Source organism: Bubalus kerabau, chromosome 4, assembly GCF_029407905.1.
Source record: "Bubalus kerabau isolate K-KA32 ecotype Philippines breed swamp buffalo chromosome 4, PCC_UOA_SB_1v2, whole genome shotgun sequence".
In the NCBI taxonomy this organism is placed as follows: domain Eukaryota; kingdom Metazoa; phylum Chordata; class Mammalia; order Artiodactyla; family Bovidae; genus Bubalus; species Bubalus kerabau.
Window position 1 is genome coordinate 126986448 of NC_073627.1, and position 26495 is coordinate 127012942.

Sequence of the window (26495 nt, forward strand, 5' to 3'; positions counted from 1 at the left end):
ACTGCAGAAGCCTCCCTGGGACGGCCACGCGGGGAAGGGGAGTGTTGGAAAGTGCCCAGATCCAACCCAGACCCGCACCAGAGGGTGTGTGCTGTGGAGAGGACAAGACGTACCTCGGAGCCCGGGGCCTCAGGGGTTTGTGGGGGTCAGGCCGGTACAGGGAGAGCACCAAGCCCTGGTGATGCGGGTCGGAACCGTCCCTCATTCCCCGACAATAAGCCCTGCGGAACCCTTAGCGTATCAGTCTCTGAGCATCTACCAAGTGTGTAGGAGGCGCGGGCTTCCCTCCTCACCCACATTCGGTTTCCGGAGAGGGGCAGCTCGGGGCCAGTAGCCTGGGCTCCCGTCCGCACTTGGAGAGCTCTGAGCGGCCCCATGCGGGCAAATTTCTCCGGAGTCGGTAAGAGGCCCGCGCGGCGCCGGGGCGCGGTGCCTCCTCCAGGCAGCCGGCGGGATGACCCCAGGCAACTCCTCCTGCAGCTGCCACTGCCATATAAGGCGGGGGCCGGGCGGCGCCGGGGGAGGGGCTGCAGCCGCCAGGCCTCCTCCTCAGCTCTGAACGGCGCCCGGCCGGGAGGGAGCGCAGCGCAGCGCAGCGGGAGCGGAGCAGCGCGCCGAGCCTGCCATGGGCAAATCAGGTGAGCCCGCCGGGCCAGCAGGACCGGGGTGCGGTGATGGCTCGGGGCTCCGAGGTCCTCGCTGTCACTCTTCCCGAAGCTGGCTGGATCCCCAGGGGGAGTGGGTCGACCACCTCCGCCGGGGCGACGCGGCTCCGGCCGCGCTGTGGGACCACAGGGTGCGGGATGGAGGGGCTCACAGAGCTGGCAGTTTCCGGGGCAGCCAGGAAGCCGAGGTGGCCGTCGGGCCACCGGGAGAGAGGGAGCGAAAGCGAGACAGAGGGAGGGTCCTCCTGTCTGCGAGCCAGAGATTGCGTCAGGGAGGGCTTCCAGGCGCTGATGGGATTAGCGCTGAGTCCGGCCAAGGCGTGGCTTTTGCTTTGTTTCAGGACAGGGTTAGAGTTGGAAAAAGCCACAGAACTGTGACAACATCTCTTGATGCAAAGCAGCTTGCCCGGACCAACCCTGCGAAAGAGCATCCTTTTCTTCTGTCGTTGTGCCTTCTCCTCTAAGCACCCCCCTCCCACCCCCGTGCCAAACTCAGGCTACACAGGAGTACACACAAGGGCTTCCCCCTTCTCTGACCTGTCCGCTGCCCAGCCTCACCACCGTGGCTGCCACGGTGAACTTTCTAAAACCTAGATCTCCTCTTGTTATTCCCGAACAACTTCCATCCCATAGTCTGAAAGAGTACACACTCTTCAGCTCTACTGTGGGGCTCTCAGGGGCTGGCCATCACCCCTTTCTTGCCTCTGCACTCAGCTATGGCACTGGATCCTTCACCTGGGTTCCCCTTCCCAGCGTTCACCACCACCACCACTTTGCCTCTCCCACTTCGGTGAAATTGAAAATCCTCCCCATCCTTCTAGGCTCAACACCTAGACTAGTACCGCACCCCGATTCCTGACCTGGTGTCTTCTTCCTTGCAGCCCTCCCAGCTATCAGGTTGGGACTCTACCCAGCCAAAAACCTGCTCCCCACCAACTCCTCACTTCTGACAGCCAGGAGCCATGTCTATCTCAGTATAGTTCGTGCCTCACAGGAGGCTTTTGAATGAAAGATTTTGAACAGAGTTCAAAAGCCCCACTTCATGGAAAGTTGAGGTTGTCAGCCTCAGATGGTTTAAGGTTGGGTCTCTTCCTGAATCTGTCCTCTACTTCTGAGGTACCGATGTTGGAATAAGTGACTTTCTCTGGCATTGGGCCTAGCCTGCCTTATCTGTAGTGGCAGCTCTGCCTTTCAGCCCTGGCTCTGCTAACCACTTGCTGTGTGATCTTGAGCAAAGCCCTTTCCTTCTCTGTGCCTGTTTCCTCATTTATACAAAGAAGATGGCCGGTATCATCCCCAGGGTCTTTTGCAGACTGGAAAGGTGGCATAGTTATTATGCCGTTGGCTAGTGGGGGGTGGGGGAGAGCATGGCAGATGTGAGAGGGCCCTTTGAAATCCCTATCTGGGGAAGTCCCATTCTCTACAGATTAGGAGAAAGTCCACAAATTATCTAAAGCTACATTCTAATCAGTTGTTTCTGGCTTCTTTCCTAAGAAACAGTTTTCCAGAACTGCTGAGTGCCCATTTTTCTCTGTTCATCCATCCCTCTCTCCCTCCCTCCATCTTTCCTTCCCCCCCTTCATCTTTCCTTCCCTCCCTTGTTCTTCCCTTCCATCATCTGTCAGCTCTGTATCAACCTGTGGACCTAGTGCTGCAGAGGGCATGGCCCCTGCCCTTAGGAGTGTTTGTGTGGATTATGAAATGCATCAGAAAGCTGGTTGGGGGATAGACAGGCACTACACTCTAGCAAGAGGTGGAAAGTGATCCATGCCACAAGACAGGTGCAGGTGAAGAGCTGTGGGAGCTTGTGGTGGGATGGGGGTGGGGGGTGGATCTCTTTCCCAAGCATCCAGTGAAGATTCTTGGAAGAGATGGTCAGACTCTCGAGTGTCTTGGAACTTTGGACTTTCTCCATGAGACCTGGGGGGCCACTGAAAGGCATTGATCTAAAAGCTGCGGGACCAGAATTGTTCCAGGGTGGAGGGTGAATCAGATGGAGAGAGAGTGGAGGTAGAGGTCAGGGAGAAACTGTTGCAGTTACTCAAGCAAGAGATAACAGAAACATCTAAGGGACTGGAGAAGAAGCGGGGATGGATTTTCAAGATGGTAGCCTCAATAGCACCCCACTCCAGTACTCTTGCCTGGAAAATCCCATGAATGGAGGAGTCTGGTGGGCTGTAGTCCATGGGGTCGCAAAGAGTTGGACACAACTGCATGACTTCACTTTCACTTTTCACTTTTCACTTTCATGCATTGGAGAAGGAAATGGCAACCCACTCCAGTGTTCTTGCCTGGAGAATCCCAGGGATAGGGGAGCCTGGTGGGCTGCCGTCTATGGGGTCGCACAGAGTTGGACACAACTGAAGCGACTTAGCAGCAGCAGCAGCAGCCTCAAGCAGACTTGGTGACTAACTTGTGAATAAGAAGGAAAGGTCAGCGGTGTGAGTCTGGGTGCAGGAAGGTGATGACACCTTCTAGGACTGGAGATGCGGAGTCTCCAGGATGGTGGCAGAAAGCAAGTTAGAGCCGGTTCAGGCAGTTTCCGCCCCCTTCCCATCGTTAACCTCCACAGAACTGGGGACCTTCCAGAATACTGGCCCTTAGCCACATGTATTCTATTCATCTCCTTCCAAAGACTCTGAGCCCCCTGGATAGTATCTGGGTCCCCTAAGGATCCCAAGAGAAAATTACTTTCCTGGGTTACACAGGCCTAAACTTGTCATTCCAGGCCACCAGCCTGAGACTCTCTGTGCCCAAAGGACAGGCAGCATCACAGACGTGCATCCACAGAGGGGCCCTTTGTGGTTCCATAAAGACCTTCATAAGGAGCTTTCCTCTTCTGGGCCTCAGTTTCCTCATCACTGCACAGAGCCCATCTCTTTTTAATCTTTAACCTCAGATATACAGCAGAGCTACTGGGGTAGTGGGCATTGCTGGAAAAGTGTCTCATAACCAACACAGCTTAAATTCTGGAAGTCCAGTGTTCAGAGACTCCTAGGTCCAGCCCCTGGCCCACATCTTCCTGCTGGGCTTCAGTTTGCAGCTGAGCAGAGAAAAGAAACAGCCTGGGGCTCAGTGGAAGCCTCTAATATGGTCCCTAATAATAGCGATTGCCAATTATTCAGCTCCTACTGTGTGCCAGGCTTGAAGCTGGGTGTTTCATATGTGTTATCAACTTTTGTAACAGCCTATGAGGCCCTTATTATCAGCTGACTGGATTTACAGAGATTGAGTACTTTGCCCAAGCTCACACCCTGGACAAACAGATTTGCACCCAGTTCTCTGACTTCCCAGCTGGGTGCTGACCTGTCTGCCACACTGATCATTTGTCACCCTGCTTCTCAGCCTGGACTCCAGCCCTGAAGGACAACCAACACACTCTCTATCGCTAAGAATCTTACTGTCCCTCGATCCACATCTCCTAGCCCGAGGTCATCAGAGCAGAAAGATCTCCAGGGACCAAATTATCCAGGAATTTTCTACAGAGCAGGGCCTTCACACCTCTGCAGGGGAAGGCCACATGGGCAGATTAGTCCCCACAGTTTTGTTTTCATCTGTTGATTCTAAAGAAAGGTTCAAAAAAGGGTTTCCCTGCTTTGAAGCTATTTTGAAAACCACAGATGTCAGCCTTCCTTCTCACACAGATGAGGAAACAGGGCAGCATGATGGCAAGCAGGCCTGGGTGGCGGCAGGCAGGACTGGAGAGAGACCGCCTCTCTGCTGGCAGAACAAGTGCTCTCCCTGCCCTGCCTCCTTCAGTTCTTCCGTGACCATCATCCGCTCACACAGGGGCAGCCTAAGGCATACCCTGGGACATCTTTGTCATTCTCGCTTAGGGACAGAAAGAAGTATGTAAGGTGGAAAGTGTGTGAGATCCAGGGCAAGGGAGGGACATTCTTGGATCTGACTCCAGTGTGGACTCACCGTGTGACCTCAGGCAAGTCACATGTCCTCCCAAAGACCAAAATTTCCTTGTCTATAATGAGAAGAATCATGTCCTCAGGCTTCCCCAGTGCTGGTATGAGAATCTCATTCATCTGCTCTTGTGCTCACTTTTTCACTCAGTAAGTACCTGAGCTCAGAGGTACTGAAATAGGTCATCAAAGACCAAATTAAATACCAGCAGTCCTGCTCCCATTAAAATCAGGGAGGGGAGTTCCCCACAAAGCCAGGAGGCTAATGGGTCTCTGCCCAACAGTAATGATTTATAGGTGACATTTAGTTGAATTATAGTTTGTTCACTTTGTTCCAGATCTGATCTAAAGCATTTACAAAGATTGATTTATTTAATTCTCACAACAACCCTGTGAGGTAGACACTGTTATCCCCATTTTGTGTATGGAAGAAATGAGGCACAGAGTGATTTAGCAACTTTACCAAGATCACACAGCTAATAAAAGGCAGAGCTGGGATTTACCTCTTGAATTTCCTGGAACCCAGGCTGAAAAAGCTACCCATCTGGAACTCATTCTTTTTATTTTTTTAAATCAACTTTTTATTCTTTCCTTCCTGATAAACTAGCAAAACCAGCTTTGCCCCAAAGGCTTTCTAGCCTCTTGCCAGGGGACAGAAGGGGCCTGTTCATAATTCCTGCTCTGGCCCCTGCCGGTCCTGGGCCTCTTTGATGCGGAGTTGGGAGAGGGCTGAGAAATGAGTCAGCTGGGCTCTGGGAGGCCAGAAGAGGACGAATGCTAAGGGAGGGGCCTGTTTCAGCCAACAGTTGTGAGGGAGGAGAGGCACGGACCTCCTCAGAGTCTATTCCATAGTTAGAAGCTCTGCCCTAAGGACCTTTGAGAGCCTTTGTCTTCCACCTAGCAGAGACGCCCTGGCCTGCCCCCTCACCTTGGCCACAGGAGCCAGGCCCAGGCAGACCCTTCCAGCAGCTCTGACCTTAAGCTCCAGTTGTGCCCCCTGGAGCTTCTACTCCAGAGCCCTTGGCTTTCCTCTGGGACGACTTGGGCAGGTCTGTCTACAAAGGGCTTAGCACAGAGGAGGCTCTTGAGAAATCTTAGTTCTTTTCTTCTCTTCCCTCTTCCTCCTCTTTCTCCTCAAAGATTTGAAGGCAGCTGTTAACCTCACTGGGACTGCTGCTCCTCCTGGGTCTGGTGGCCCCCTTTTCTCAGTGATTTCCTCTGTCTGGTGACCCTTGCAGTGGGCTGGGGTTCAGGGCAGGGTTCCCCTCCTCATGGGCCTACCCCTAGACCATCTGTGGGAACGTGGACAGAGTATGTTCTTGAGCCTGTTTCCTCATCCAAAAAATGGGTACAATGGTGAAAGCTCCAGCAAAGGTGATGAAAAGTAAATCAGATGATGCACAGGCCTGGCACCCAGAAATGGTTGGCCAACAAGCAAAAGGAAGGCCCTCCCTCATTCCAGGCTGGTACCCTAGGGCTGTATGACCTCTCTGAGCCTCAGTTTGTGAGAGTGTGTGCTCAGTCGCATCTGACTCTTTGTGACCCCCCTGGACTGTATGTAGCCCACCAGGCTTCTCTGTCCATGGGATTCTCCAGGCAGGAATACTGGAGTAGGTTGCCATGCCTTCCTCTAGGGATCTTTCCAACCCAGGGATCTAACCCACGTCTCCTGTGGTTCCTGCATTGGCACATGGACTTTTTTTTCACTGCTAAGCCACCTGGGAATGCTCTTTTGCCCTCCTACCAAATGAAGCCATAACCCTCCCTCCCCCATCGTGGGATGGCTCTGAGGTCTCTCCCTGCCTGATGCGGGGATGGGTGGGTTTTCTTTGACGCCTCTTTTTCTGATGTTTATCTGTCCTCAGGTCTTTTTACAGAAGTGGGTGTGTCTCTTGCTGGGTGTGGTCACTGGGAGGTATTTTGCCTCCCTGGGGCTCAGTTCTGCTCAAAGGGGCCACCTGGGCTGGGACTGGCTGCTGTGGTGGGAGGGAACCCCTGCATCAGCCAGGGGTGTGGTTATAGGGCCCCCAGACTTTCCAGTCAGTGACAGGGAGAGAGGGCAACCCTGCTGACTCCTTCCTAGAAACCCTGGTGCTGGAACTTTCACTACTTTCAGTACTTCCCGCATTCTGGGAATGCAGTGACCTAGTTTTTAGCAGCCTTATATGTCCCTCTCTGCCAAGGAGACTTCAGGGCCTGAGCAGTCCAGGGTCCATTGTATCACACGGCGCTATCTTTAAACTGGCTTTGCCTTAGTGACCCACCCATTCCCCTTAACTCCACCTCTTTCTCACAGCACAGTTTACACCAGACCCCTGCAATCCTGGCACTTTCTGCACCTTTGCCTCCTCCTCATCTCTTCCAGGGAGCCTTCCCTGATACATCTGTGGTCACCACTGCCCGTGCCACTCAGTCCCACGCGTCTTTCGTGGTGTCCCACCATGGCCTGCCTGGTACATAGAGCTGGAAGGGACTGCAGGACGGGCGTAGCCAGGCCTGCCACTCAGAGGCAGCCTGCCTCTGCTACTTTGTGTGCATCCACACTCACCCTCATGTGTACACACACACTGAACTCCTGGAAGTCCGGGATCAGTCGGTCATCTTGCCTCCTCTCACCCTCACCCTCAGGATAGGAAGTGACTTAAAAGTCATCTGACTGGGCCTCCGTTGCCTGAATTCCTCTGAGAGGCATCACCTGCTTGTATGCCCCCGTGCTGGAGAGCTCACTACCATGTGAGGTAGCACTTTCAGTCTTCAGAAAGCTTTGATGGAGACAGAGATCTTTCTTAGGCTGAGCTGAAATCTGTCATCCTACCTTTCCACCCACTGTTCCCAACTTTGCCCGGTGGGGCCCCAGAATTCAGCAGGGCCCTGTCCTGCATCTTCGAAAGTCTGATCTTCTCCAGTTCTTGCTACCATCCCTTATGAGACCACATATCCAGCCCCTTCTTCACCTCATCACCACCTCTGTACACACTTCAGACTGTCACTAACTCTAATGCAAGGTGGGGGCTGGGCTGGGTGAAGAATTGCAGCTGGACACTGGCTTGTGCAGGACAAGCAGCACATCACCCAGGAGCCCATGGATTTCTGGCCACCATGCCACCCTTGTGACTCCTTAGCGTCCTGTTAGTGAGGCTCCAGTGTGGTTCCCATGAGTTGCTGTGATTCCTGCCACTTCCACCTGAGATATTCTTTAAAAGCCTCTGTGACTCCATTATCCAGAGTAACATATGAAACCCCAATTTTTTCTCTAATATTTATTTATTGGTCTGTGCTGAGTCTTAGTTGTGACACGTGAGATCTTTAGTTGTGGCATGTGGGTTCTAGTTCCCTGACGACTGCACGTTGGGAGTGCCGAGTCTTAGCCACTGCAGCACTAGGGAAGTCCCCCAAAATCTTTTTTTTAATTCTGGTAAAAATCACATGACATAGAATTCACCATCTTGGCCACTTTTTAGTAAAGTGTGTTCACAGTGTTGTAAAGCAGATCTCCAGGACTTTTTCATCTTGCAGATCTGAAACTCTGTACTCATTCAACAGCACCTTCCCTCTCAGTGGGCTTCCCGGCCACAGAGGCCTGAGGACTTCAGGTGGTAGCTCCACCCTCTGCCTTATGACTTGTTACCATGGCCACGGTTTTCGCCTACATGCCTTTGTCACAGCATCTCCCCATCTCTGCCTGTCAATCCAGACCTCCCAGATCCTGGCATTTTGGCACCCTTTTCCCACCCTGCCCCACTCCCCATTACTATGACTGGACCCCACCAGACTGCCCCACCAGTCCCCGGAGTGTGGAGGTTGTGACCACACTGGCATGGCCTGCAGTTTCCTTCCCTCTCCTGGTCAGTGTCTAGCCCAAAGCTCTGGAGGGCAAGCCCTGGGTCTTCTTCCCTCAAGTCCCCTAGAGACCCAATGGGATTCAATCTGAAGGCCCGGGAGACCTGAGGGATCTGGCCGAGGGAGGGGAAGAGGACCCCTGCTGGTTCATCTCCATGGCCTCTGGAGGAAAAGACCGCAGAGGAGGAGAAAGGTGGCTGGTGACGGTGACTTGGGCCAGTGAATGGAGGGGGGCTTCTCTCATCCTCTGGTTTATACCCTCTGCCCACAGCAGGCTTCAGGGACAGGCTCCTGCCAGAGGGGACTAGCTCAGTTCTAAGGACCCACCGTGGCCCTCACACATAACTCAACCATTTCCATGGTGATGGCAGGGGGTCCTCCCAGACTCCTAAGGCTGAGGTCAGCACCTTCAGAGTCTTAGCCTAGCCAGCTCCTGTTCAGACATCTGCGGGGCCTCAAATCAGGCCTAACCATGTTAGGCTGCTTTTCTCCAAGTTCCTCTTGAACTGTGCTCACCTGCACCTTGACCCTGCCACACTGTTGGCTGTTGTTTTCAAGACTCTGTCCCTTCTGGGTGTCAGCTCTTTGAGGGCAGGACATAGCTAACTTGTCTGAACCTCTGGCATATGGTATGGGACTTGGCACAGCGGACACACTCGGAGAGCAGATGAACAGATAGATGAGTTGGGGTTGGATGGATGATAGATGGGTGATTGGATGCTGCTGCTTACATCATGAATCAATAGGTGGATGGATGAGAGATGGATGGAGGATGTGGGATAGATGAAGTTCCATTTCAGATTCGAATTGATATGACTTCTGTCCGCTACTGACCTGGCCTACCTTTGACTTCACCACTTCTCCTCTCCCAGTTCCAGCCCCCTTGGCTTTGCCCCTTCTGAGGTTGTGACCCAGTTGGGCACACCTTCCTTCACCTACTGAGGCCAGTGATCACACCCCGCCCCGCTGCACCCATCACCCCACAGCATTCTTTCCCACACTCTCCCCTCTCTCCACTTCCTGATGCTGTCCTGCCCTGGTCAGTCCTCCTCTCTCCATCTGTCCCTCTGTCTTGGGGCAGTGCAGGTACCCCTGCACTCCAGCCAGGCCTGTTCTCTCTGAGCTCCCTTCTCCAGCCCTTCCCAGTCCTCCTGTAGCATGCACCATAGGTCCCATCTGAGATATCCAGTCTCCACACATTTTCTTTCAGATGTCCTACTCTTCCCTGTCCAGCACCCCGCTCTCCATCTGCTCTGCGCCTCCAGCCCATCCTCCACTCAGCAGCCAGCAAGGTCTTCCAGAAACAGAGGTCTCCTTAGCTCACCCCTGTTCCCCCAGTCAGTCACTTCCCATTGCCATGAATAAAGACCCAGATTCCTTACATGCCCCATGGGGCCCTACACAGTCCTGGGGGTGTTGGTGTGCAGAGATTGGGGCAGCAAGCCTGGCCCTGTGGCCTCAGGTCTGAGCTGGGCCATGCTCTGAAGCCTGCAGGGTACTTTCCTACTTTCCATGGCTCTTTTCTCCTCACTGAGATGGTCTCCATCTTGAACTCCTTGCAGCCTCCAAGCAGTTTAACGACGAGGTCCTGAAGGCCCACAATGAGTACCGGAAGCAGCATGGTGTCCCCCCACTGAAGCTCTGCAAGAAGCTCAACCGGGAGGCTCAGCAGTGAGTGCCCCCAGTGCCCAAGGCCCTTCATGGTGCTGCCGCTGCCGCAGTCATGGATGGGCGCTAGGATGCAGGAGAGATGTGGGCTTGGGGGAAAAACACAGCCATACTTGAATAGCCCCTCTGCCATTTACCTAGGTGGGTCCCATTGTTCCTCTGAGCCTTAGTTTGCTCCTCTGTAAAGTGGAACTGGAGCAGGGGCTTAGAAGTGATGCAGGTGTGATGCTCCTGATTGCCTCCACGAGCCCAGGGCAGGGACAGAAGCTCAGCCACGCTAGGTTAGGGCTCCTACTTTTGAGGCTTCCCCAGGCTGTATGCACTCTAAGGAAGCACCGTGGACTCCTGCAGGTATTCAGAGGCCCTGGCCAGCACGAGGATCCTCAAGCACAGCCCAGAGTCCAGTCGTGGCCAGTGTGGAGAGAACTTGGCATGGGCATCCTACGATCAGACAGGTGGGTCATTCCTCAGCCCCCCACCCACTGCCTGAGCTGGGCCTGGGACATCCAGTGTTCAGGCTCCTCCTGGTCCCAGTGCCCTCAGAGTGCCCCCATGATGCCGCTACCTGCCCAGAAAGGGAAAAGAACCGCAGAGCTCTCTATCTGCCCCCAGGGGCTGACTGCAGTTCACCACAAGGGCTCCAGGGGCCAGCTCAGGGCCAGGCCTGTGCGGGGTGCCAGGGACACAGAGATGAGTCAGACTGCCCGCCCCCGCACCCCCTTGAAAAGAACTCCCAGCTGAGAGTGTGGGCGGGGGAAAGACTGCTTGTGTGCTGAGTCTCAGCCTGACCCTGTGGGCATTGCAGCATCCCCGGTTACAGAAGAATTTTACTTTCCTCACGTTCTGCTAAAAGTCTTTTCAGTGCTCGTGTATTAACTGTTTTCATGAGAAAAGTGCAATAGAGCTTTTTTCCATGTTGGGCAAAGTAATAATAATGGGAAAGGCAATTCCTCACCCAAGGTCACAGCCTGGATGGTGATCCCACCACACTGACCAAACATTGTGGAGCTTCCTGGCTCTGACAGGGCTGGCGTGGCTTTTTAGGAAAAAAGCTGGAGAGAGCCACCTCGCACTCTGACCGCCTCCCTCCCCTGCAGGAGAATGACTGTTCCCTCCCTGGCCTCACATTCCTGGGGGTTCCCCAGGGAGGCCCTGGACAGCCTCTATGTTTCCAGGCAGAGCTCTCCACGAGAAGCATGGGCCTGCCCCTGAGGAGGGTGGAGCCCAAGGCCCGCAGACCCTCTCCAGGCTCAGGCTGTGGGCCTGGATGGGGAGAAGGGAGGGGGGCGGGAAAGAGCCAGCAGGAGATGAGGCTCCCTCCCAGCCTCACGATGGCTCCCCGTGGAGCCTTGAGCAAATCTGCTACCCTTCCTGGCTCCAGTGTCCCCATCCCTACAGAGAGGGATTGGGTGGGTGGTCTCTAGGACAGCAGTTCCCCATCTTGGCTGGACCCTGGGATCTTCTGTGGTGCTTTTAAAAAGTATAGTGCCTGATCTCTCCTCCAGAGACACTGATACAATCAGTATCAGGCATCAGTAATTTTGAAAAACTTCCCACTGCTCTCAGAGGCCCTGCCACTCCAGGTGTGGTCCATAGATCAGCCACATCACCTGGAAATGTGTTAGCAGTGCAGACTCAAGGCTCTACCTAGATCTGCTGGAGTCCAAAGCTGCATTTTAACAAGAGCTCCAGGTGATTCATGCACTTGTTAAAGTTCAAGACTTACTGCCCTGAGGCCCAAGGCTCCTAGCCCTCTGGCCCTGAGTTCAGCTGCTCCCAGGGGAATCCTGTGACCAGTGGATGCTCCAGGAGAGGGCCCTTCTGCCTGCAGCAGAGACCCTGACCCACCAGCCCAATTACACTTCCTCCTGTGGATGTTTCAGGAGCAAGAGTTGTGGTGGAATGAGGGCAGAGTCTCCGGAAAGCTCACAGCATTGTTAGAAGCCCTTGGAGTATGTTGCATTCAGCCCTGTTGTATAGAGGCCCAGAACTGGGCAGGCCTTGCCCAGGATTGCACAGTGAATTAGTGGCAGGGCAGGGACACGAGGCAGGCCCCCTGACCTCAGGTCAGGGCTGTTCCCAACCCCCAAGAAGGCCCTCCCTTCAGCCTGGATGTGCTCACGGGCAAGAGTCCCCATGTCAGCCCATTGGTGCTTCATGAAATGTCTAACTGAGGGATGGGTGCTTTGGGGCTAATGGGAGATGGAAGGAATAGGGAGTCGGTTAATTTTGCTGCTGAGTTGTCAGCAGTGTCTTTTCCTTACAGGAAAGGAGGTGGCTGATAGATGGTACAGTGAGATCAAGAACTACAACTTTCAGCAGCCTGGCTTCACCTCTGGGACAGGTGAGTGATGTGGACACAGCAGTGACCTGGCCCGGGGTGGGGTTGCAGTCTGGGTCTGACTTCAGAGGAACTAACCCCCTAAAAATCAATCACTTTCCTTCTGTTTTACTTCTTCCATATTTCTCTGGTTTGACTTTGCCCAGAGGGCAAAACCATCCCCACCTCTTCGAAAACACACACACACACACACACACGTACGTACGTAACACACTCCTCCATCCAAGAGCAGCCAAGCTGCCGGTTCCTGCCCCAGCAGCTCAGCGCTCTTCAGATGACTGGAGTGTGGCATGAACAGGCTGTGGACTGTAAAAGCTGCTGAGTGTGTCTTTTCAGGAGTGGTACCTCAGCACTTGTCATCTGTCATCCTACTTCTGGGCTTGCTCTCCAGGAGCCAGAGTATTCTAAGACCTTCTCTGTCCATGCTAGTCTGATTAAACTGCCAGTGGCTTCCTGGGGCCATCAGGAAAACTGCTGAGCCACTGACTCTTGCCCTGGTCTTAACACCTTCCTCCCTCCTGCCCTCACATCCTCTCCTCCACCCCCTCCTCACAACCTCCCAATTATTCTCCCTTCTCCTTTACACACTAGTTTGTGGTTCAGATGAGCTTGGAATGCAGAGATTTTTGGATCTAGTCTCAGCTCTGGCACTATGAGTTGCATGAACTTGGGTCAGCGCCCTGTCCTTCCCTGTCCCCAAGGGAGAGGCCTAAGGTGGTGGCCTCTATGGGATGTTCTAAGAGCCGGGATTTAGATGCAGGGAGCCGGCCATGGGACCATCCAGACTTTCCCATGGACCTCCCATGTGAGCAGCGAATGGTTAGCCTACCAAAGCCCTGGGCAGCCGCTCTGGGTTCCCCCTGCCCCTCACAGGCCTCACCAGGCTCGTCTTTCCTCAAAACTGACTCACGTCCACCCAGGGCCCAGGATGGTTTCAAAGAAGCTGGGAGTTCCTCTGACCAGAAGGCACCAGAGGAACTGAACAGAGGATTCTCTGTCCATCCTGCTATTCCTCTACCCCACCCCATCCCACCCATGGGTGGAGACACTTACAGCCTCCCACCCTCTGCAGGACTCTTCAGAAGCAGGAAGTGACATGTTCTCAGAGCCAGTCACCATTTCCTGTGGTTTGCGCTCACCCTTTGGGGCAGGGGTTCTTGCAATCGTGTGGGTAGAGATAGCAGCATCTGAACCGAGGCATTTCCTCTCAGTCCTGTGGGGCAGAACCAGGAGGCTGCAGCCAGGGCCTGGGAGAGAACTGCTGGTTCTGTGGTAATTAGATTTTAGAGGTGAAGCAGGAACAATGACAACCTCCTAACAGTGATTAATAATGTGTAGGCAGAACTTGGTCTTCTTTTCATAAAGATCAATATCCGGAAGATGTTTTATTTCATCCTGTGAGCAAGATTCACGAGCAATCACACATGTGTCAGAGCAAGTTATTGATGTTGCACGCCACTTGATAGTAAAAAGCATCTCCACCTCCATGGCCACGTGACCTGCAATACCTTTTGGAGGTGGGGCTATATTCCACCCATTTTGCAGAGGAGGAAGCTGAGGCCCAAAAAGAGGAAAAGACTTCTCTTTACCTTCTATCTTCAATCTGATGCTTTTTCCATGGTCCCTGCTGCAAGGTAGGAATCTCTCAAGTGTCAGAGCTGGGGATTGGTCTCAACTTTCCATGATCACTGACCCTCTGTCTTGTCTGTTATCCTACATCTCCCATCCCTCAAGAGGAAAAGCCTAGAGCCAACAGCCCCTACTCCATCCCAGGCACCAGTGGGCAGTGCCTGGGGTCACACAGAGCCTGACCCTTGGACAGGAGCACAGCTTTGGGTGGTGATAGAAGCAGGGGTTTTACAAGACTCTTAAAGATGCTCAGGCCTGTCCCCCCTGCGTCAGCCACCCCTGGAGCTGCTTCTCACTGCATCATGGTTCAGGGAGTCCTTGACCTGGGCCCAGGTTGTAGGTGAAAGAGCCTTCAAAATATCCCTGACCCCACCCTTCCCCTACCCAGGTCAAAGTCTTGTGATGAAGGACACAATTCAGTTTCTGCTGAGTAGAGAGAAATAGCTTCTTGCAGTTCCTTTATTTTGTTTGGTTTTTTTTTTAAATGCATAGGCTTGTTGACTTATTCTGAATAAGTAATACGATATATGACATGAGATTTGCAAGCTGTATAAGGTGGAAAGTCTTCCTTCCATCCCTGACTTCCAGCGCTTTGCCTCCCAACCAGTAATACCAGTTTCTGTGTATCCTTTAGAGTCATTCGAACCAACATTTGTGGTTTTTCCTTTTATTATTCTCTGGTGTCAGGTAGATGATCTCTTTCACACTTGCTTTCTTCACACAGCAGGTTGACAGAGATTGTATCATATCAATCGGGAAAGAGCTTTCTCTTTTATTCTCTTGCAAGGATATACTGTAACTTATTTAATGTGTTTTTCAGATGTATATTCTGGAAAGTTTGGGTCCATAGCAGGAAAGAGGATGTGATCCTTTTAGGAAAAAAAAGAAAAAGGAAGCTGTTAGTAATTTAGGGTTAGAAACCAGTGTGTATCTGATGGTTGCTAAGGAAGTTGTGTCCTCTCTAATTCATCTCTAAATACCCAGGCTTAATTATCTGTGTGCAGACTGAAACCTCCAAAGTCAGAGGAAAGATGACTTAGTTTTATCTGTTTGGAAAAGGCTTCCACAGACATTCATACTGCTGGTGTGCATGTGTGCAGTAGGGCTAGACACCCTACTGCTGGGCATCTGTAATCGTTTTCTTGGCAACCAGTGGATAAATGGCAGCTCTTCCTTGTCTGGGTGATGGAGACAGTGGGTAGGTCAGTGGCCAGAGCATGTGGTCTCTTGGAGAAAAGGCTTGTGGGCAAAAGGGTGTGAGCCTTAATGAAAAAAACAGTCTATAGAAGCAGTGACACCTGGCAAAGCTGCTGAAGAGCTGGAGATGAAAGAAATGTGATTAAAAGTTTAAGGACCAAAAGGATGAATTGGAAAATAGTGCTTCCTCTTTTCTGAGGTGAGACTCAGGGTGTATTGAGCAACAGTTAACATGAGCTTAAGGGTAAATGGTCAGGATGCATAACTGTAGTTAATGTTTCCTTTTAATTCTTGCTTTGATTAGATCACAGCGGCCCTGGAGGTTAGTGTTTATGTTTGGTTGTTTTCACAAAGAATTTAGTAATCACAAATCTTTTAGAGATGTAGACAAAGAAATAATGCCTAAATTTTAAAATTATAAAAATGAGGACTTCCCTGCTTGTCCAGTAGCTAAGATTCTGAGCTCCCAATGCAAAGGGCCTTGGTTCCCTGTTCAAGAAACTGGATCCCACATGTTCCAACTAAGACCCAGTGAAGCCAATAAAAATAATAAATAAAAAATTTTTCATTATAAAAATAGAGTTCATCCATAGGAGAAAAACAGTTTAATCAATGAATGTTGATTTAGTCCTTACCAAATACAAGACACAGTGGGGAACTTCGTCTCTTCCCTGACTGGAGAGTGTGGACACCAGCCCTGTCTCCTTCCCTCCTTCCTTTACTTCATTGTGTGGTGAAACACACTTAACATAAATTTACCATTTTAACCATTTTGTATAATTTTTAAAAATTTTGTTTGCTTTGCTTTTGGCTGTGGTGTGTCTTCCTTGCCGCACGGGCCTTTCTCTAGTTGCAGCGCAAGGGCTGCTCTCCAGCTGGATACACAGGTTTCCCGTCACAGTGGCTTCTCTTGTTGTGAAGCACAGGCTCAACAGTTGTGGTACACGGGCTTAGTTGCTCCAAGGCATGTGGGATCTTTCCTGACCAGGGATCAAACCCACATCTCCTGCATTGGCAGGCGGATTCTTTACCACTGAGCCACCAGGGAAGCCCCATTTTAACCATTTTTGAGCACACGGTTCACTGGGATTAAGTACAGGCATGTTGTTGTGCGGCTGTCACCGCCGTCCACCTCCTGAACATTGTCATCATTCCAAATTGAAACTCTGAACCCATTAAACAATAACACCTATCCCTTCCTACCACCCTCTGCCCAAGCCTTGGTAACGACTATTCTACTTTTCTCCACGAATTTGACTATTCTACTTATATAACAACATTGTTTATCCATGGGCAGTTGTTTTCTTTCCCCCTTTTAGCTATTATGAATAATATGAACATTGGTGTGCAAATATTGAATCCCTGCTTTTTGTTCTTTTGGGTGTATGCCTAGAAGTGGAATCACCAGATCGTATGGTAATTCTATATGTAATTATTTTAGGAACTGCCATACTGTCTCCCACAGGGGCTGCACCATTTTACATTTTCATCAGCAAAGCAAAAGGGTTCCAACTTCTCCCCATCATCCCCATCAACAAATAACATGTTATTTTTTAAAAAAAATAATATCCATCTTAATGAGTATAAAGTGGTTACCCTCTTTCTTAACCACCCAGTGGGAAGCTTAGCTACTCTGATCACAATTTTCCTCCTTCTTCCCTCCCTCTGTCTCTTCCTTTCTTCATCAGATATTAATTAAGCATCTACTGTGTACTAAGCCCACTGGTCAAGAAGACAAATATGGTGCCTGCTCTCAAAGAGGAAACATAATCTCTTTAGGGTTGTTTTTAGAAAACGAATGCCATACTGTGACATGGAAGTAAATATCCCACTGACCTGTCAAAGGATCTCTCTGAATCTTCAGCAGTAAAGGTGGAAAGGATGAACTCCTGATCTCTGCTCCCAGGAGACGAGAATTTATGGTCATTGAGCAAAGAGTACATTATAGCATCGGTTCTTTGACCCCCAAAACAAGAGCAGAGTTAGAGGCTAAGCTATGTTAGCAGCTGGAAAAGACCAGTGAGTGCAGGGCAGGCAGCCTGAGCAGTGAGAGAATGATGCTGGGAAGCTTCAGCAGCCACAGAAGTATCTGGAGGGGCCAGCAATAGCTTAAGAAGGAACTTAGCTACGTGGCTGAGAGCAGAGGAAACTGAAGGAGGCTCTAACTTGCCTGGGTCTCAAAGAGCTCAAAACATACAAGGCCTGCACTTTCAGTGATGGCAGAACTTAGTCCAAGTTGGTTCTTCCATATGCCTTTCATTCATTCATTCCACAAAGTTTTATTTCACATTCCATGTGTCAGGCTGTGCAAAGTACTGCACATACTTTGATAAATAAATCAATTTGGTTCCTACCCATATGGGGCTCATAGCCTAGTGAAGGGGCCAAGTGCTTCGCAAGTAATCAAACAAATATATCACTGCAAATGTTAAGAATGCTGTGAGAGGGGAAACAGTACAGTAGGGCCATCTTGAGAGGGAGGTGTTCAGGAAATAAGAGTGACTGAGAAAGACCTCTCTGAACAAGTGGCATCTGGGCCAAGACCTAAGGGATAAGAAAACACTGGTCATCAGACGAGCATTGCATACAGTGGCCAGTGCGTGCAAGGGCTCCATAGTAAGAAATATCCGCATGTGTTCAAGGGATGGAAAGGAGGCCACTGGACCAAAGCATTGTTTCATTTTAGGTGCAACTAGAAGCAATGGAAGGATTTTTAAGTAGAGAAGTAAACAGATATGATCTGTGTCTCAAAATGATCACTCTGGCTACATCAATGGAAAGTAAATTGAGGAAGCAAGGGTGGATGCTGGAGAGTCAGGCGAAGGCTATTACAGTGATCCAAGTGAGAAAAGTTCATGCTTGAGACCATGGTTTTGGGAATTAAAGGACTAGAGATGTATTTTGAAGTTAGATTCTTCAGGATTGAATGAGTGTTTGTGGGGAAATGAAGGTGAAGGAGGAATGCAGAGCAACCCTGAAGATTGTGTGCACAGAGGTACTGGTCATGGAAACGGGAGAGACCAAAATCAAGAGTGAGGTTTGGGTAGGTTACATTTGAGATGCCTGTGAGTCATCCCAGTGGAAATGTCAAGTAAGTAGTTGTGTTTGGAACACAGAGGAGAGATTTGGGCTGGACAAAGATATTTGGGAGCCAAGGAAAGATGAAATTGTATGAAGAGGACAACAGGAAAAGAGAGCCCAGGATTGAACCTTGGGAAATGCAGGTCCTCCAGTATTCACAAGTGAGATGGAAGAGGAGGAGGAAGAGAGTGATGTGGGGTGAATGCCAAGAGAGGAAACCAAAAGAGGAGAGTCCTTTGAAAGGGGCAGGAATCTATTCTATTAATGTTCCTGAGATGTCAAGTAAGATGAGGACAACCAGTGACCACTGGGAAGGAACACAGAGATCGTTGGTGACCTTGAAAGTGTGGTTTGGGGCAAGGAGTGGAAGTAGGTGCCAGGTAGGGTGACCTTCTAATTGTTGGGGTCACTGGGCTTTGCCATAATCTCTAGGAGACCATGAAACTTTTGAGCATTGGATAGTGAGATGAGTAGGGTCTATCTGGCTGATTGAGAGGACCCAGTGTGTTAGAAAATTAGTCAGTGTCTTGTGTCTCCTTCTGATTGGCAATTGAAGATCAAGCTTCCCCCCGCATGGCAGAATGGTGCAGGAGTTCAAGAGTCCCTTGGAACACCATTCTCCAGGCTTTGCTAACTAGCCTGTTTCCCTCTCCCCATGCCTGTTCCTACAGGACACTTCACAGCCATGGTATGGAAGAATACAAAGAAGATGGGAGTGGGGAAGGCGTCTGCAAGTGACGGGTCCTCTTTTGTGGTGGCCAGATACTTCCCAGCAGGGAATGTTGTCAACCAGGGCTTCTTTGAGGAAAATGTCCTGCCTCCAAAGAAGTAATTTGTCCAGTGGAATGGGAAGGTGGCAGACTCAAGAACTTGGATATGAAGTGCCTAGAACAACAAAACTCAGCTGTGTGTCTGTCCCTGTGGGTGTGTGTGCTTGTGTGTGTGATGCTGAGTCTCTTGCACACACACTTGGTTAGACAGTTGTGCATGAAATCATTCTCATCAAAGAAATGAGCATACAAAGCCTTTATCTCGATGAGTCCCTAAGCTGCAATTATTTGGACTTTGAGGGGAAAAATTCAATTTTTAAACTTTTTAAAAATTTTTTAAAGCAAACTTTTTTTGTACCTTACTTATATCCATCCCTAATCCTAATGGACTTTCTGTATTCCAACTGTTTGTGATGCTGAGAAAGTGAAGTTCATCTTATGGGACCTTCATGCATTGTAATCTACTTTTGGTAGATATTTAAGAATATTAAACCCTCATTTAAATGTGACAAAAATACAGCTTTAAACATGTCAATAAAAGCAGTTTCCATCCGAAATACAGGGTAGGCAGGGACTCCATTTCACGGAATTACTGAGATTTCTCAGTTGTAAGACATGATGTCATCTGCACGCCTCCTGGAATTCTCTAGTGGGATTGCCAAAGAACAAATGGAGAAAAAAGCTTGACTTCCTTGCATTTTTCTATCTTCCACCACCCTTGGCCCACCCTCTTTTTCTAAAGATCCTCTGGCATTTCAGAGCTCTCTATGCCGCCCCTCCACCACCACCTTGGTTTCTAGGGAGCAGGGCTAGGCCTGCAACTCACCCATCCCCCACTCTGCCTGGTGGCCCGGGGCCTGTTCTGGGAGAAAGCCCCTCACTCTGCCTGGGCTCTTGGCCAAGCAGCCTTGGATGATGAAGTCAGTGAGCACGGGGGTGAGGGTGAGCTCACTCAGAGTCCCCAGAGGAAGCCCTCCAGCCTGTGCCCTCCCCCGACACAGGGTGGGAGCCCCAGCCTGTTCCTGGCAGCTGTGACTGCAGCTGCGTTGCTGCTCCTCCAGGAATGTGTCACAGGCCCAAGTGTTCCAAAGAGATATCCCATGCGGGGGCCTAGAGGCGCTAACTTAGTTCTGCATTTTGCCTCAAACTATACAGAGTCCTCTAAAATCAGGACTCCATGTGGTCCAGGTGGGAAAGGCCAAGCTGTGAGTCCCTGAAATCATGGCATCTCCAGGTAGTGAGATAGCAGGGCTGGGAGTCTGTGCAGGCCAGTCTTTGAGACGTGCTTCCTGAAGGTCTCTGTTGTGAACACAGGCTTCTGCTGTGCCCTTCATCTCACCCAGGGACAGCAATAAAATCTTTAGTGTAATATCTTACTCCCATATGATTCATGCCTGATTCTTAAGGTTTTCTTTGGTATGAACTATTTTTAAAATCTTTTATCAAGTTTGTTATAATATTGCTTCTGGGTTTTTTGTTTTATGTTTTTGGCCCCAAGGCATATGGGATGTTAGTTCCCTGACCAGGGATCAAACCCACATCCCCTGCATTGGAAGGTGAAGTCTTAACCACCAGGGAAGTTGCTCATGCCTGATTCTTAACCAGTAACTAAGGTAATCAATAACTCTGAGTTCCCATCTTAGGTAACTCAAGATTCTGAATACCTCCAACCCCTCCCCTGTAGACTTGTTTTGAATCACGTGACCTACCGTCACATAGCTGACAGGACTAGAGTGGACATGTGATTCATGGCAGCCAATCCCTAGCCTGGCCATGGACCAGGAATTTGAGCTAAGAAATACAGAGAGAATTGACCAGTGGAACTGAAAAAATAAGGATGCCATGAGTTTGAATTAAGACCATGGCAAGTCAAAGCTATGTGTAAGCCCAGTTATGAGTTGGAAATATATGGAAGTGAGAAAGCCAGTTGTTAGAGGTATAAAACTGGTGAAAAGACAGGAAGACTCTTATCCTTTCCAGTTCCAGGCCAAATCTATGTTTAAAACATACCCTTCATTTTCTTCAGGGCTTCCCAACAAATTGATATATTAATTGATGCTCCCCAGAAGGATAGAATGTTAGATAGAGGCCCCCCAACCCCCGCCCTCCAGGGAGTTTCCAGCAACAGAAAATGCTGACCTGTGCAAGAAGCTGAGGGCCTTGGCCATACCTGGGCAGCTACCACAAACAAGACAAACTCAACGACCAGTCGTTGAACATCCCGTAGCTCCTAGGGACATACTCTACTCAATGCACACATATACCTAGCCAGCTGATGGACCGTGGCAGGCAGCCAGCCCCTTTAGGTTGGAGTCTGTTTCTTCAGTTGGCTGGAATAAGGAACAGACTGACCAGGGGAGCTTTCTAAGCTGAAGATAAGCCAGAGAACAAAGCTGGCTGAGTGAGTGGGCACAAATCTAATTTCTTACAATGGATTTTGTAAAGATGGCAACTCCTACAAGTTCAAGGGCTTCTCTGATGGCTCAGTCAGTAAAGAATCTGCCTGCAATGCAGGAGACTGCCTGAAATATGCAGGAGATATGGGTTCGATCCCTGGGTCACACAGATCCTCTGAAGAAGGAAATGGCAACCCACTCCAGAATTCTTGCCTGGGAAATCCCATGGACAGAGGAGCTGGTAGGCTACAGTCCATGGGGTCGCAAGAGTTGGACACGACTTAGGAACTAAATCACCACCACCATAAATTCCATGTGAGCAGAAGACAAGCCAGATTGCCACCTCTCCTTTGCAGCCAGAGGGTAGGGGAAGGAGTCAGGCACCCTGGCTTCCAGTCCTAGCTCTGTGAACTGAGTTGAGTGAGCCCCTTCCCCTCTCTGGGCTACAATCTGTCTAGCTGTACAAGGTCTGGCACATGGAAATAAGTCTACTGGATCCTCTAAGTTCTCTAGGACACCCTGTAAACCTAACTTTCTTAAACTAGAAGGAAGCATCTGATGAGAGATCTTCTGGCCATGGTTTCTGGGACCTGAAACAAAAACAGAGGGGCATGGCCACCTCCTCCATCAACGTGGGGGTGGGGGCAAAGGAGTGATGAATGACCCACTCATCCCCTACCCCTGGGTGGGCAGGCCTAGAAGCCAATGGAAGTGATAAGTGTTTGGCCTCAGTACCAAGAGGCTTCATCCTTCTCCACCTGAATCACAGCCGCCTCTCCTCTCCAGAGATCAGAGCAGGAGAAGCAATAAGAGCTTAATTATCTTCACAGGGAGAGAAGGGACCAGGTGGAACTCACCTAAGCCACAGAGCTAGTCCTGGAAGGGCAGAAAGTCAAACCTTCTTCCCTTGGGGAAAACAGAAGGTTCTAGCCTTGTGCAGACACGTATGTCAAGAGACTGAGCGCTTCTCACCCTGGAGACATCAAGGTGAATAAATACAGCATTAAAAGGTAAGTACTCTAAAATAATTTTCGAATTAAGAAAAAGCCAGATCTGGAATGAAGGGAGGAGGGAGAGACCGGCAGTTAATAATGAGAACTTGACAACACCGGGAGGGAAAGAGCTGGCAGGCTCACATTTCCGAGGTTGCAGCGACAGTTTTCCTAGTAAGGACGCTAAAGACGGCCTGACGGTCAGGAGTGGGGCTCAGGGATCAAGGGTGCTGTCCGAGCCCAAGTCTTCTCTGTTCGACCTTGCCGTTGCCGCCAGGGTCTACGTTGTTGAGCCGGGTGCTGGGAGCCCCCGAAGGCTGCTCCCGCTGGGACTCGCAGGAGTCGGCCCTCCTCCGTGGAGGGCTCCGGCTGGTCCTTATCCCCTCCTGGGCACAGCAACGCCACGGGAACTCGGGGAGCCCCACGCCGGCTAGGAGGCGGGGTGGGCCGTGGACGTGGCACCCGGCGGGGCACAAAGGGGGACGCCTAGAGTTCTGGATGTCTCCTTTCTAGCCGCTCGGCCGTGCGCCCGCTATCTAGGGCTTTACCTCTGTCTGGAAAATGGGCACAGGGTGTTTTGCCGCGATCCGGTCGGGGAAGAGGGGGCGGCGCCGGGGTCGGTAAGGAGCTCACCGTTCCCAGGCTGGAGATGACTGTCTAGCGCCACCGCGTGGCTGAGGCGGCGCACGGAGCCCACCCCGAGGCGATGGGGATTTCCAGACTTGCCAACGATCACGGAGAACCACAAGTGTTTACGAAAGGAGCAGCCAGCCAGGAACACCGAAACTTGGCGAACTAGTGAAATGGCAGCTAGCTGTTGAACGATTGTTGCGAACCAAACACTGGGCTTGACATTTTCCGGTCCTTTTCTCTTGTAAACTCTTAATCATCTTTTAAGCGGATGCAGCTATTATTCCCATCTCACAGCGGAGAAAACTGAAGTTTAGAGAGAATGAGAAACTTGTCCAAGTCCCCAGCTGATAGGGAGAGCTGACCTATCCCAGCCCCCAACATTTTACAAGCTAGAGACTTGGAAGTGTGGACAGAATGGCCCGGTTTTCCGTGAAACTGAAATAATCAGGGCTTCGAGGGCCCTCCCATCCGCCGGTCCGAGAGTAACTCTTGGCGTCCTTGCTCCCTGAGGGGCCGCCACCTCTCCGTTTTATTGGGTCGGTCAAAGAGTTCATTCGGAATCCGAACGACCTTTTGGGCCAACCCAATGTGAAGAATGATGTCTGTAGCCGTAAATGTCAGAAACCAAAGGACAGAGCTTTTTCTTCTCTAATATCCAGGAGCCTTGGCAGTGAAGGGTGCTTTGGGGCTTGAGAATCAGAGACAGAGGAAAGCTGAGTAGTTAGGAGCATCCCGGGAGGGTGGGTTCCAGAAGGACTGGGTTTCAGGCCCTGCTCTGCTTCCAACTAGCTACGTGATCTTGGGCAAGTTCATACTCTTCTATGGGCCTCGGTTTCCCTCCTGTGCAATGTACATTCCTCTAGATGATGTAAAAATCCTTACCCCAGCCTTCCTAATAGCCCTCCTCATACTAGCCCTGCCCAGACTGGCCCTGACATTCCAGAAGCAGCCCTGAAGTGAGGTTGAAGGTCCCAGGTGGGAGTTGTGACCCATCTCTGAGTTTCCTCCTGAGTTCTGGGCCCTGGACTAGGTCCTGGCAGGGTATCTGGCCTTGGCAGATCAGAGCCATCAGAGGGGAGAAAAGCCCTGTGCCTCTGAGAAAGGCCTCAGGGAGGGGGGCCTGCATTGTGATGACCTCATCCATTCTATGACATCATCCTCTCTCTTATTCCCACTCCTCCCTGATCAACTGCTCTGCAAACAACCATCAATCTGAATCCCAAAGGCCTGAGAAAGTCTGTTCTCCAGTACCTGCTGCTGCTCTTCTGTCTCACCCAGCAAGAAGCACCATGAAATTGGAATTCACCGAGAAAAACTACAACAGCTTCGTACTGCAGAACCTGAACAAACAGAGAAAACGCAAAGAGTACTGGGACATAGCCCTGACTGTGGACCACCATGTCTTCTTTGCACATCGCAATGTGCTGGCTGCAGTCTCCCCGCTGGTGAAGAACCTCATCTCCAACCATGACATGAAGACCACTGATGAGCTCTTTATCACCATTGACCCCAACTACCTGAGTCCGACCACAGTGGACCAGCTCCTAGACTACTTCTACAGTGGCAAGGTGGTGATCTCAGAACAGAATGTGGAAGAGCTCCTTCGTGGGGCCCAGTATTTCAACACACCCCGCCTTCGAATTCACTGCAATGACTTCCTGATCAAGTCCATCCGCCGTGCCAACTGCTTGCGCTACCTCTTCTTGGCTGAGTTGTTTGAGCTCAAAGAGGTGTCAGACTTGGCCTACTCTGGCATTCGTGACAACTTCCACTACTGGGCCAGTCCTGAGGGCTGCGTGCACTTCATGCGCTGTCCACCTGTCATCTTCGGCCGCCTGCTCCGAGATGAAAACTTGCATGTACTCAATGAAGACCAGGCTCTCAACGCACTCATCAATTGGGTATGCTTCCGGAAGGATGAGCGGGAGAAGTATTTCAAGAAGTTCTTCAATTACATCAACCTCAATGCTGTCTCCAACAAGACGCTAATGTATGCCAACAACAAGGTGATGGGCATGGAGAACAGCTCAGCCCACTCAACCCTGATTGAGAGTGTCCTTGTGGACCGCAAGCAGGAGAGGCCAACCAGCCTGCTGAGCTACCAGCGGAAAGGGGCCCTGCTTGACTCAGTGGTCATCCTAGGTGGCCAGAAGGCCCACGGAAAGTTCAATGATGGAGTGTTTGCTTATATCATCCAGGAGAACCTGTGGTTGAAGCTCTCAGAGATGCCCTACCGGGCAGCAGCACTGAGTGCCACCTCTGCTGGTCGCTACATCTACATCTCTGGTGGAACCACTGAGCAGATTTCAGGGCTGAAGACGGCTTGGCGGTATGACATGGATGACAACTCCTGGACCAAGTTGCCCGACCTGCCAATTGGGCTTGTCTTCCACACCATGGTGACCTGCGGGGGGACAGTGTACTCAGTGGGAGGCAGCATTGCCCCAAGGCGCTATGTCTCTAACATCTATCGCTATGATGAGCGCAAGGAGACCTGGTGCCTGGCAGGGAAGATGAGCATTCCTATGGACGGCACAGCCGTGATCACCAGGGGTGACCGGAACCTGTATATTGTCACTGGGCGGTGCTTGGTGAAGGGTTACATCTCCCGGGTTGGGGTGGTGGACTGCTTCGATACCAACACTGGGGAGGTGGTCCAGTGTATCACCTTTCCTATTGAGTTCAACCACCGGCCCCTGCTCTCTTTTCATCAGGACAACATCCTCTGCGTGTACAGCCACCGGCAGAGTGTAGAGATCAACCTGCAGAAGGTAAAGGCCAACAAGACAACCAGCTCAGTGCCTCTTTTGCCCAACAAGTGCCCCTTGGATGTGTCCCATGCTATATGCTCTGTTGGAGACAACAAAGTGTTTGTGTGTGGAGGTGTCACCACAACCACCGATGCCCAGACAAAGGACTACACCATCAGTCCAAACGCCTACCTGCTGGACCAAAAGGCAGGCGAGTGGAAGACCCTGGCCCCCCCACCGGAAGCATTGGACTGTCCTGCCTGCTGTCTAGCCAAGCTACCTTGCAAGATTCTTCAAAGGATTTAAACAACTTTTTAAGTGGGAGAATAAGTAAATGCATTATTATTCACAATTTAATGAGAGAGAAATAGAGAGGAAGGTGTTGGTTCCTTTTTAGCCTCTGTTTGGCCCTGAAGGTAGAGATCCTGGGCTCTGGCTAGTCCCAGTGTGGGGAGATTCAGGGCTGCCCTGTTACTGAAGGGATCCAAGCTGAGGCTGAAAGAGTCTCTGGTGGGTGGGATTGAGGCGTATCTTGGGCACTGGCTCCCAGTGAGTGAAGATTCAGGGCTACTCCATCATTGAAGGGATCCAAGGAGAGGCTGGAAGGGGATCCTGGGTG

The 26495-nt window shown here is 51.0% G+C and overlaps 2 protein-coding genes across 3 annotated transcripts; both read left to right on the forward strand.

The window, feature by feature from the left end:
* Positions 1–488: 488 nt before the first annotated feature.
* On the forward strand, positions 489–19620 carry GLIPR2 (GLI pathogenesis related 2). Of its 2 annotated transcripts, XM_055578535.1 has the most exons (5): positions 491–638; positions 9982–10090; positions 10439–10542; positions 12354–12431; positions 19007–19620. In XM_055578535.1, exons 1-5 carry the CDS (start codon positions 626–628, stop codon positions 19165–19167), a joined length of 465 nt encoding a protein of 154 aa, XP_055434510.1. In that variant the 5' UTR covers positions 491–625; the 3' UTR covers positions 19168–19620. The 2 variants fall into 2 exon arrangements, with proteins under 2 accessions (XP_055434511.1, XP_055434510.1); XM_055578536.1 differs by lacking the exons at positions 10439–10542; positions 12354–12431 and having other exon boundaries at positions 489–638; positions 19007–19073.
* Positions 19621–21654: 2034 nt separating this feature from the next.
* CCIN (calicin) lies at positions 21655–26248 on the forward strand. The gene is made up of 2 exons (XM_055578531.1): positions 21655–22511; positions 24352–26248. Exon 2 carries the CDS (start codon positions 24416–24418, stop codon positions 26180–26182), a length of 1767 nt encoding a protein of 588 aa, XP_055434506.1. The 5' UTR covers positions 21655–22511; positions 24352–24415; the 3' UTR covers positions 26183–26248.
* Positions 26249–26495: the final 247 nt, after the last annotated feature.

Coding starts and splice junctions, on each gene's coding strand:
- GLIPR2 (XM_055578535.1), top strand. Junction 10,543..12,353: donor GGCATCCTACGATCAGACAG/GTGGGTCATTCC, acceptor TTTTCCTTACAG/GAAAGGAGGTGGCTGATAGA. Junction 12,432..19,006: donor TGGCTTCACCTCTGGGACAG/GTGAGTGATGTG, acceptor CTGTTCCTACAG/GACACTTCACAGCCATGGTA.
- CCIN (XM_055578531.1), top strand. CDS start 24,416: ATGAAATTGGAATTCACCGAGAAAAACTACAACAGCTTCGTACTGCAG.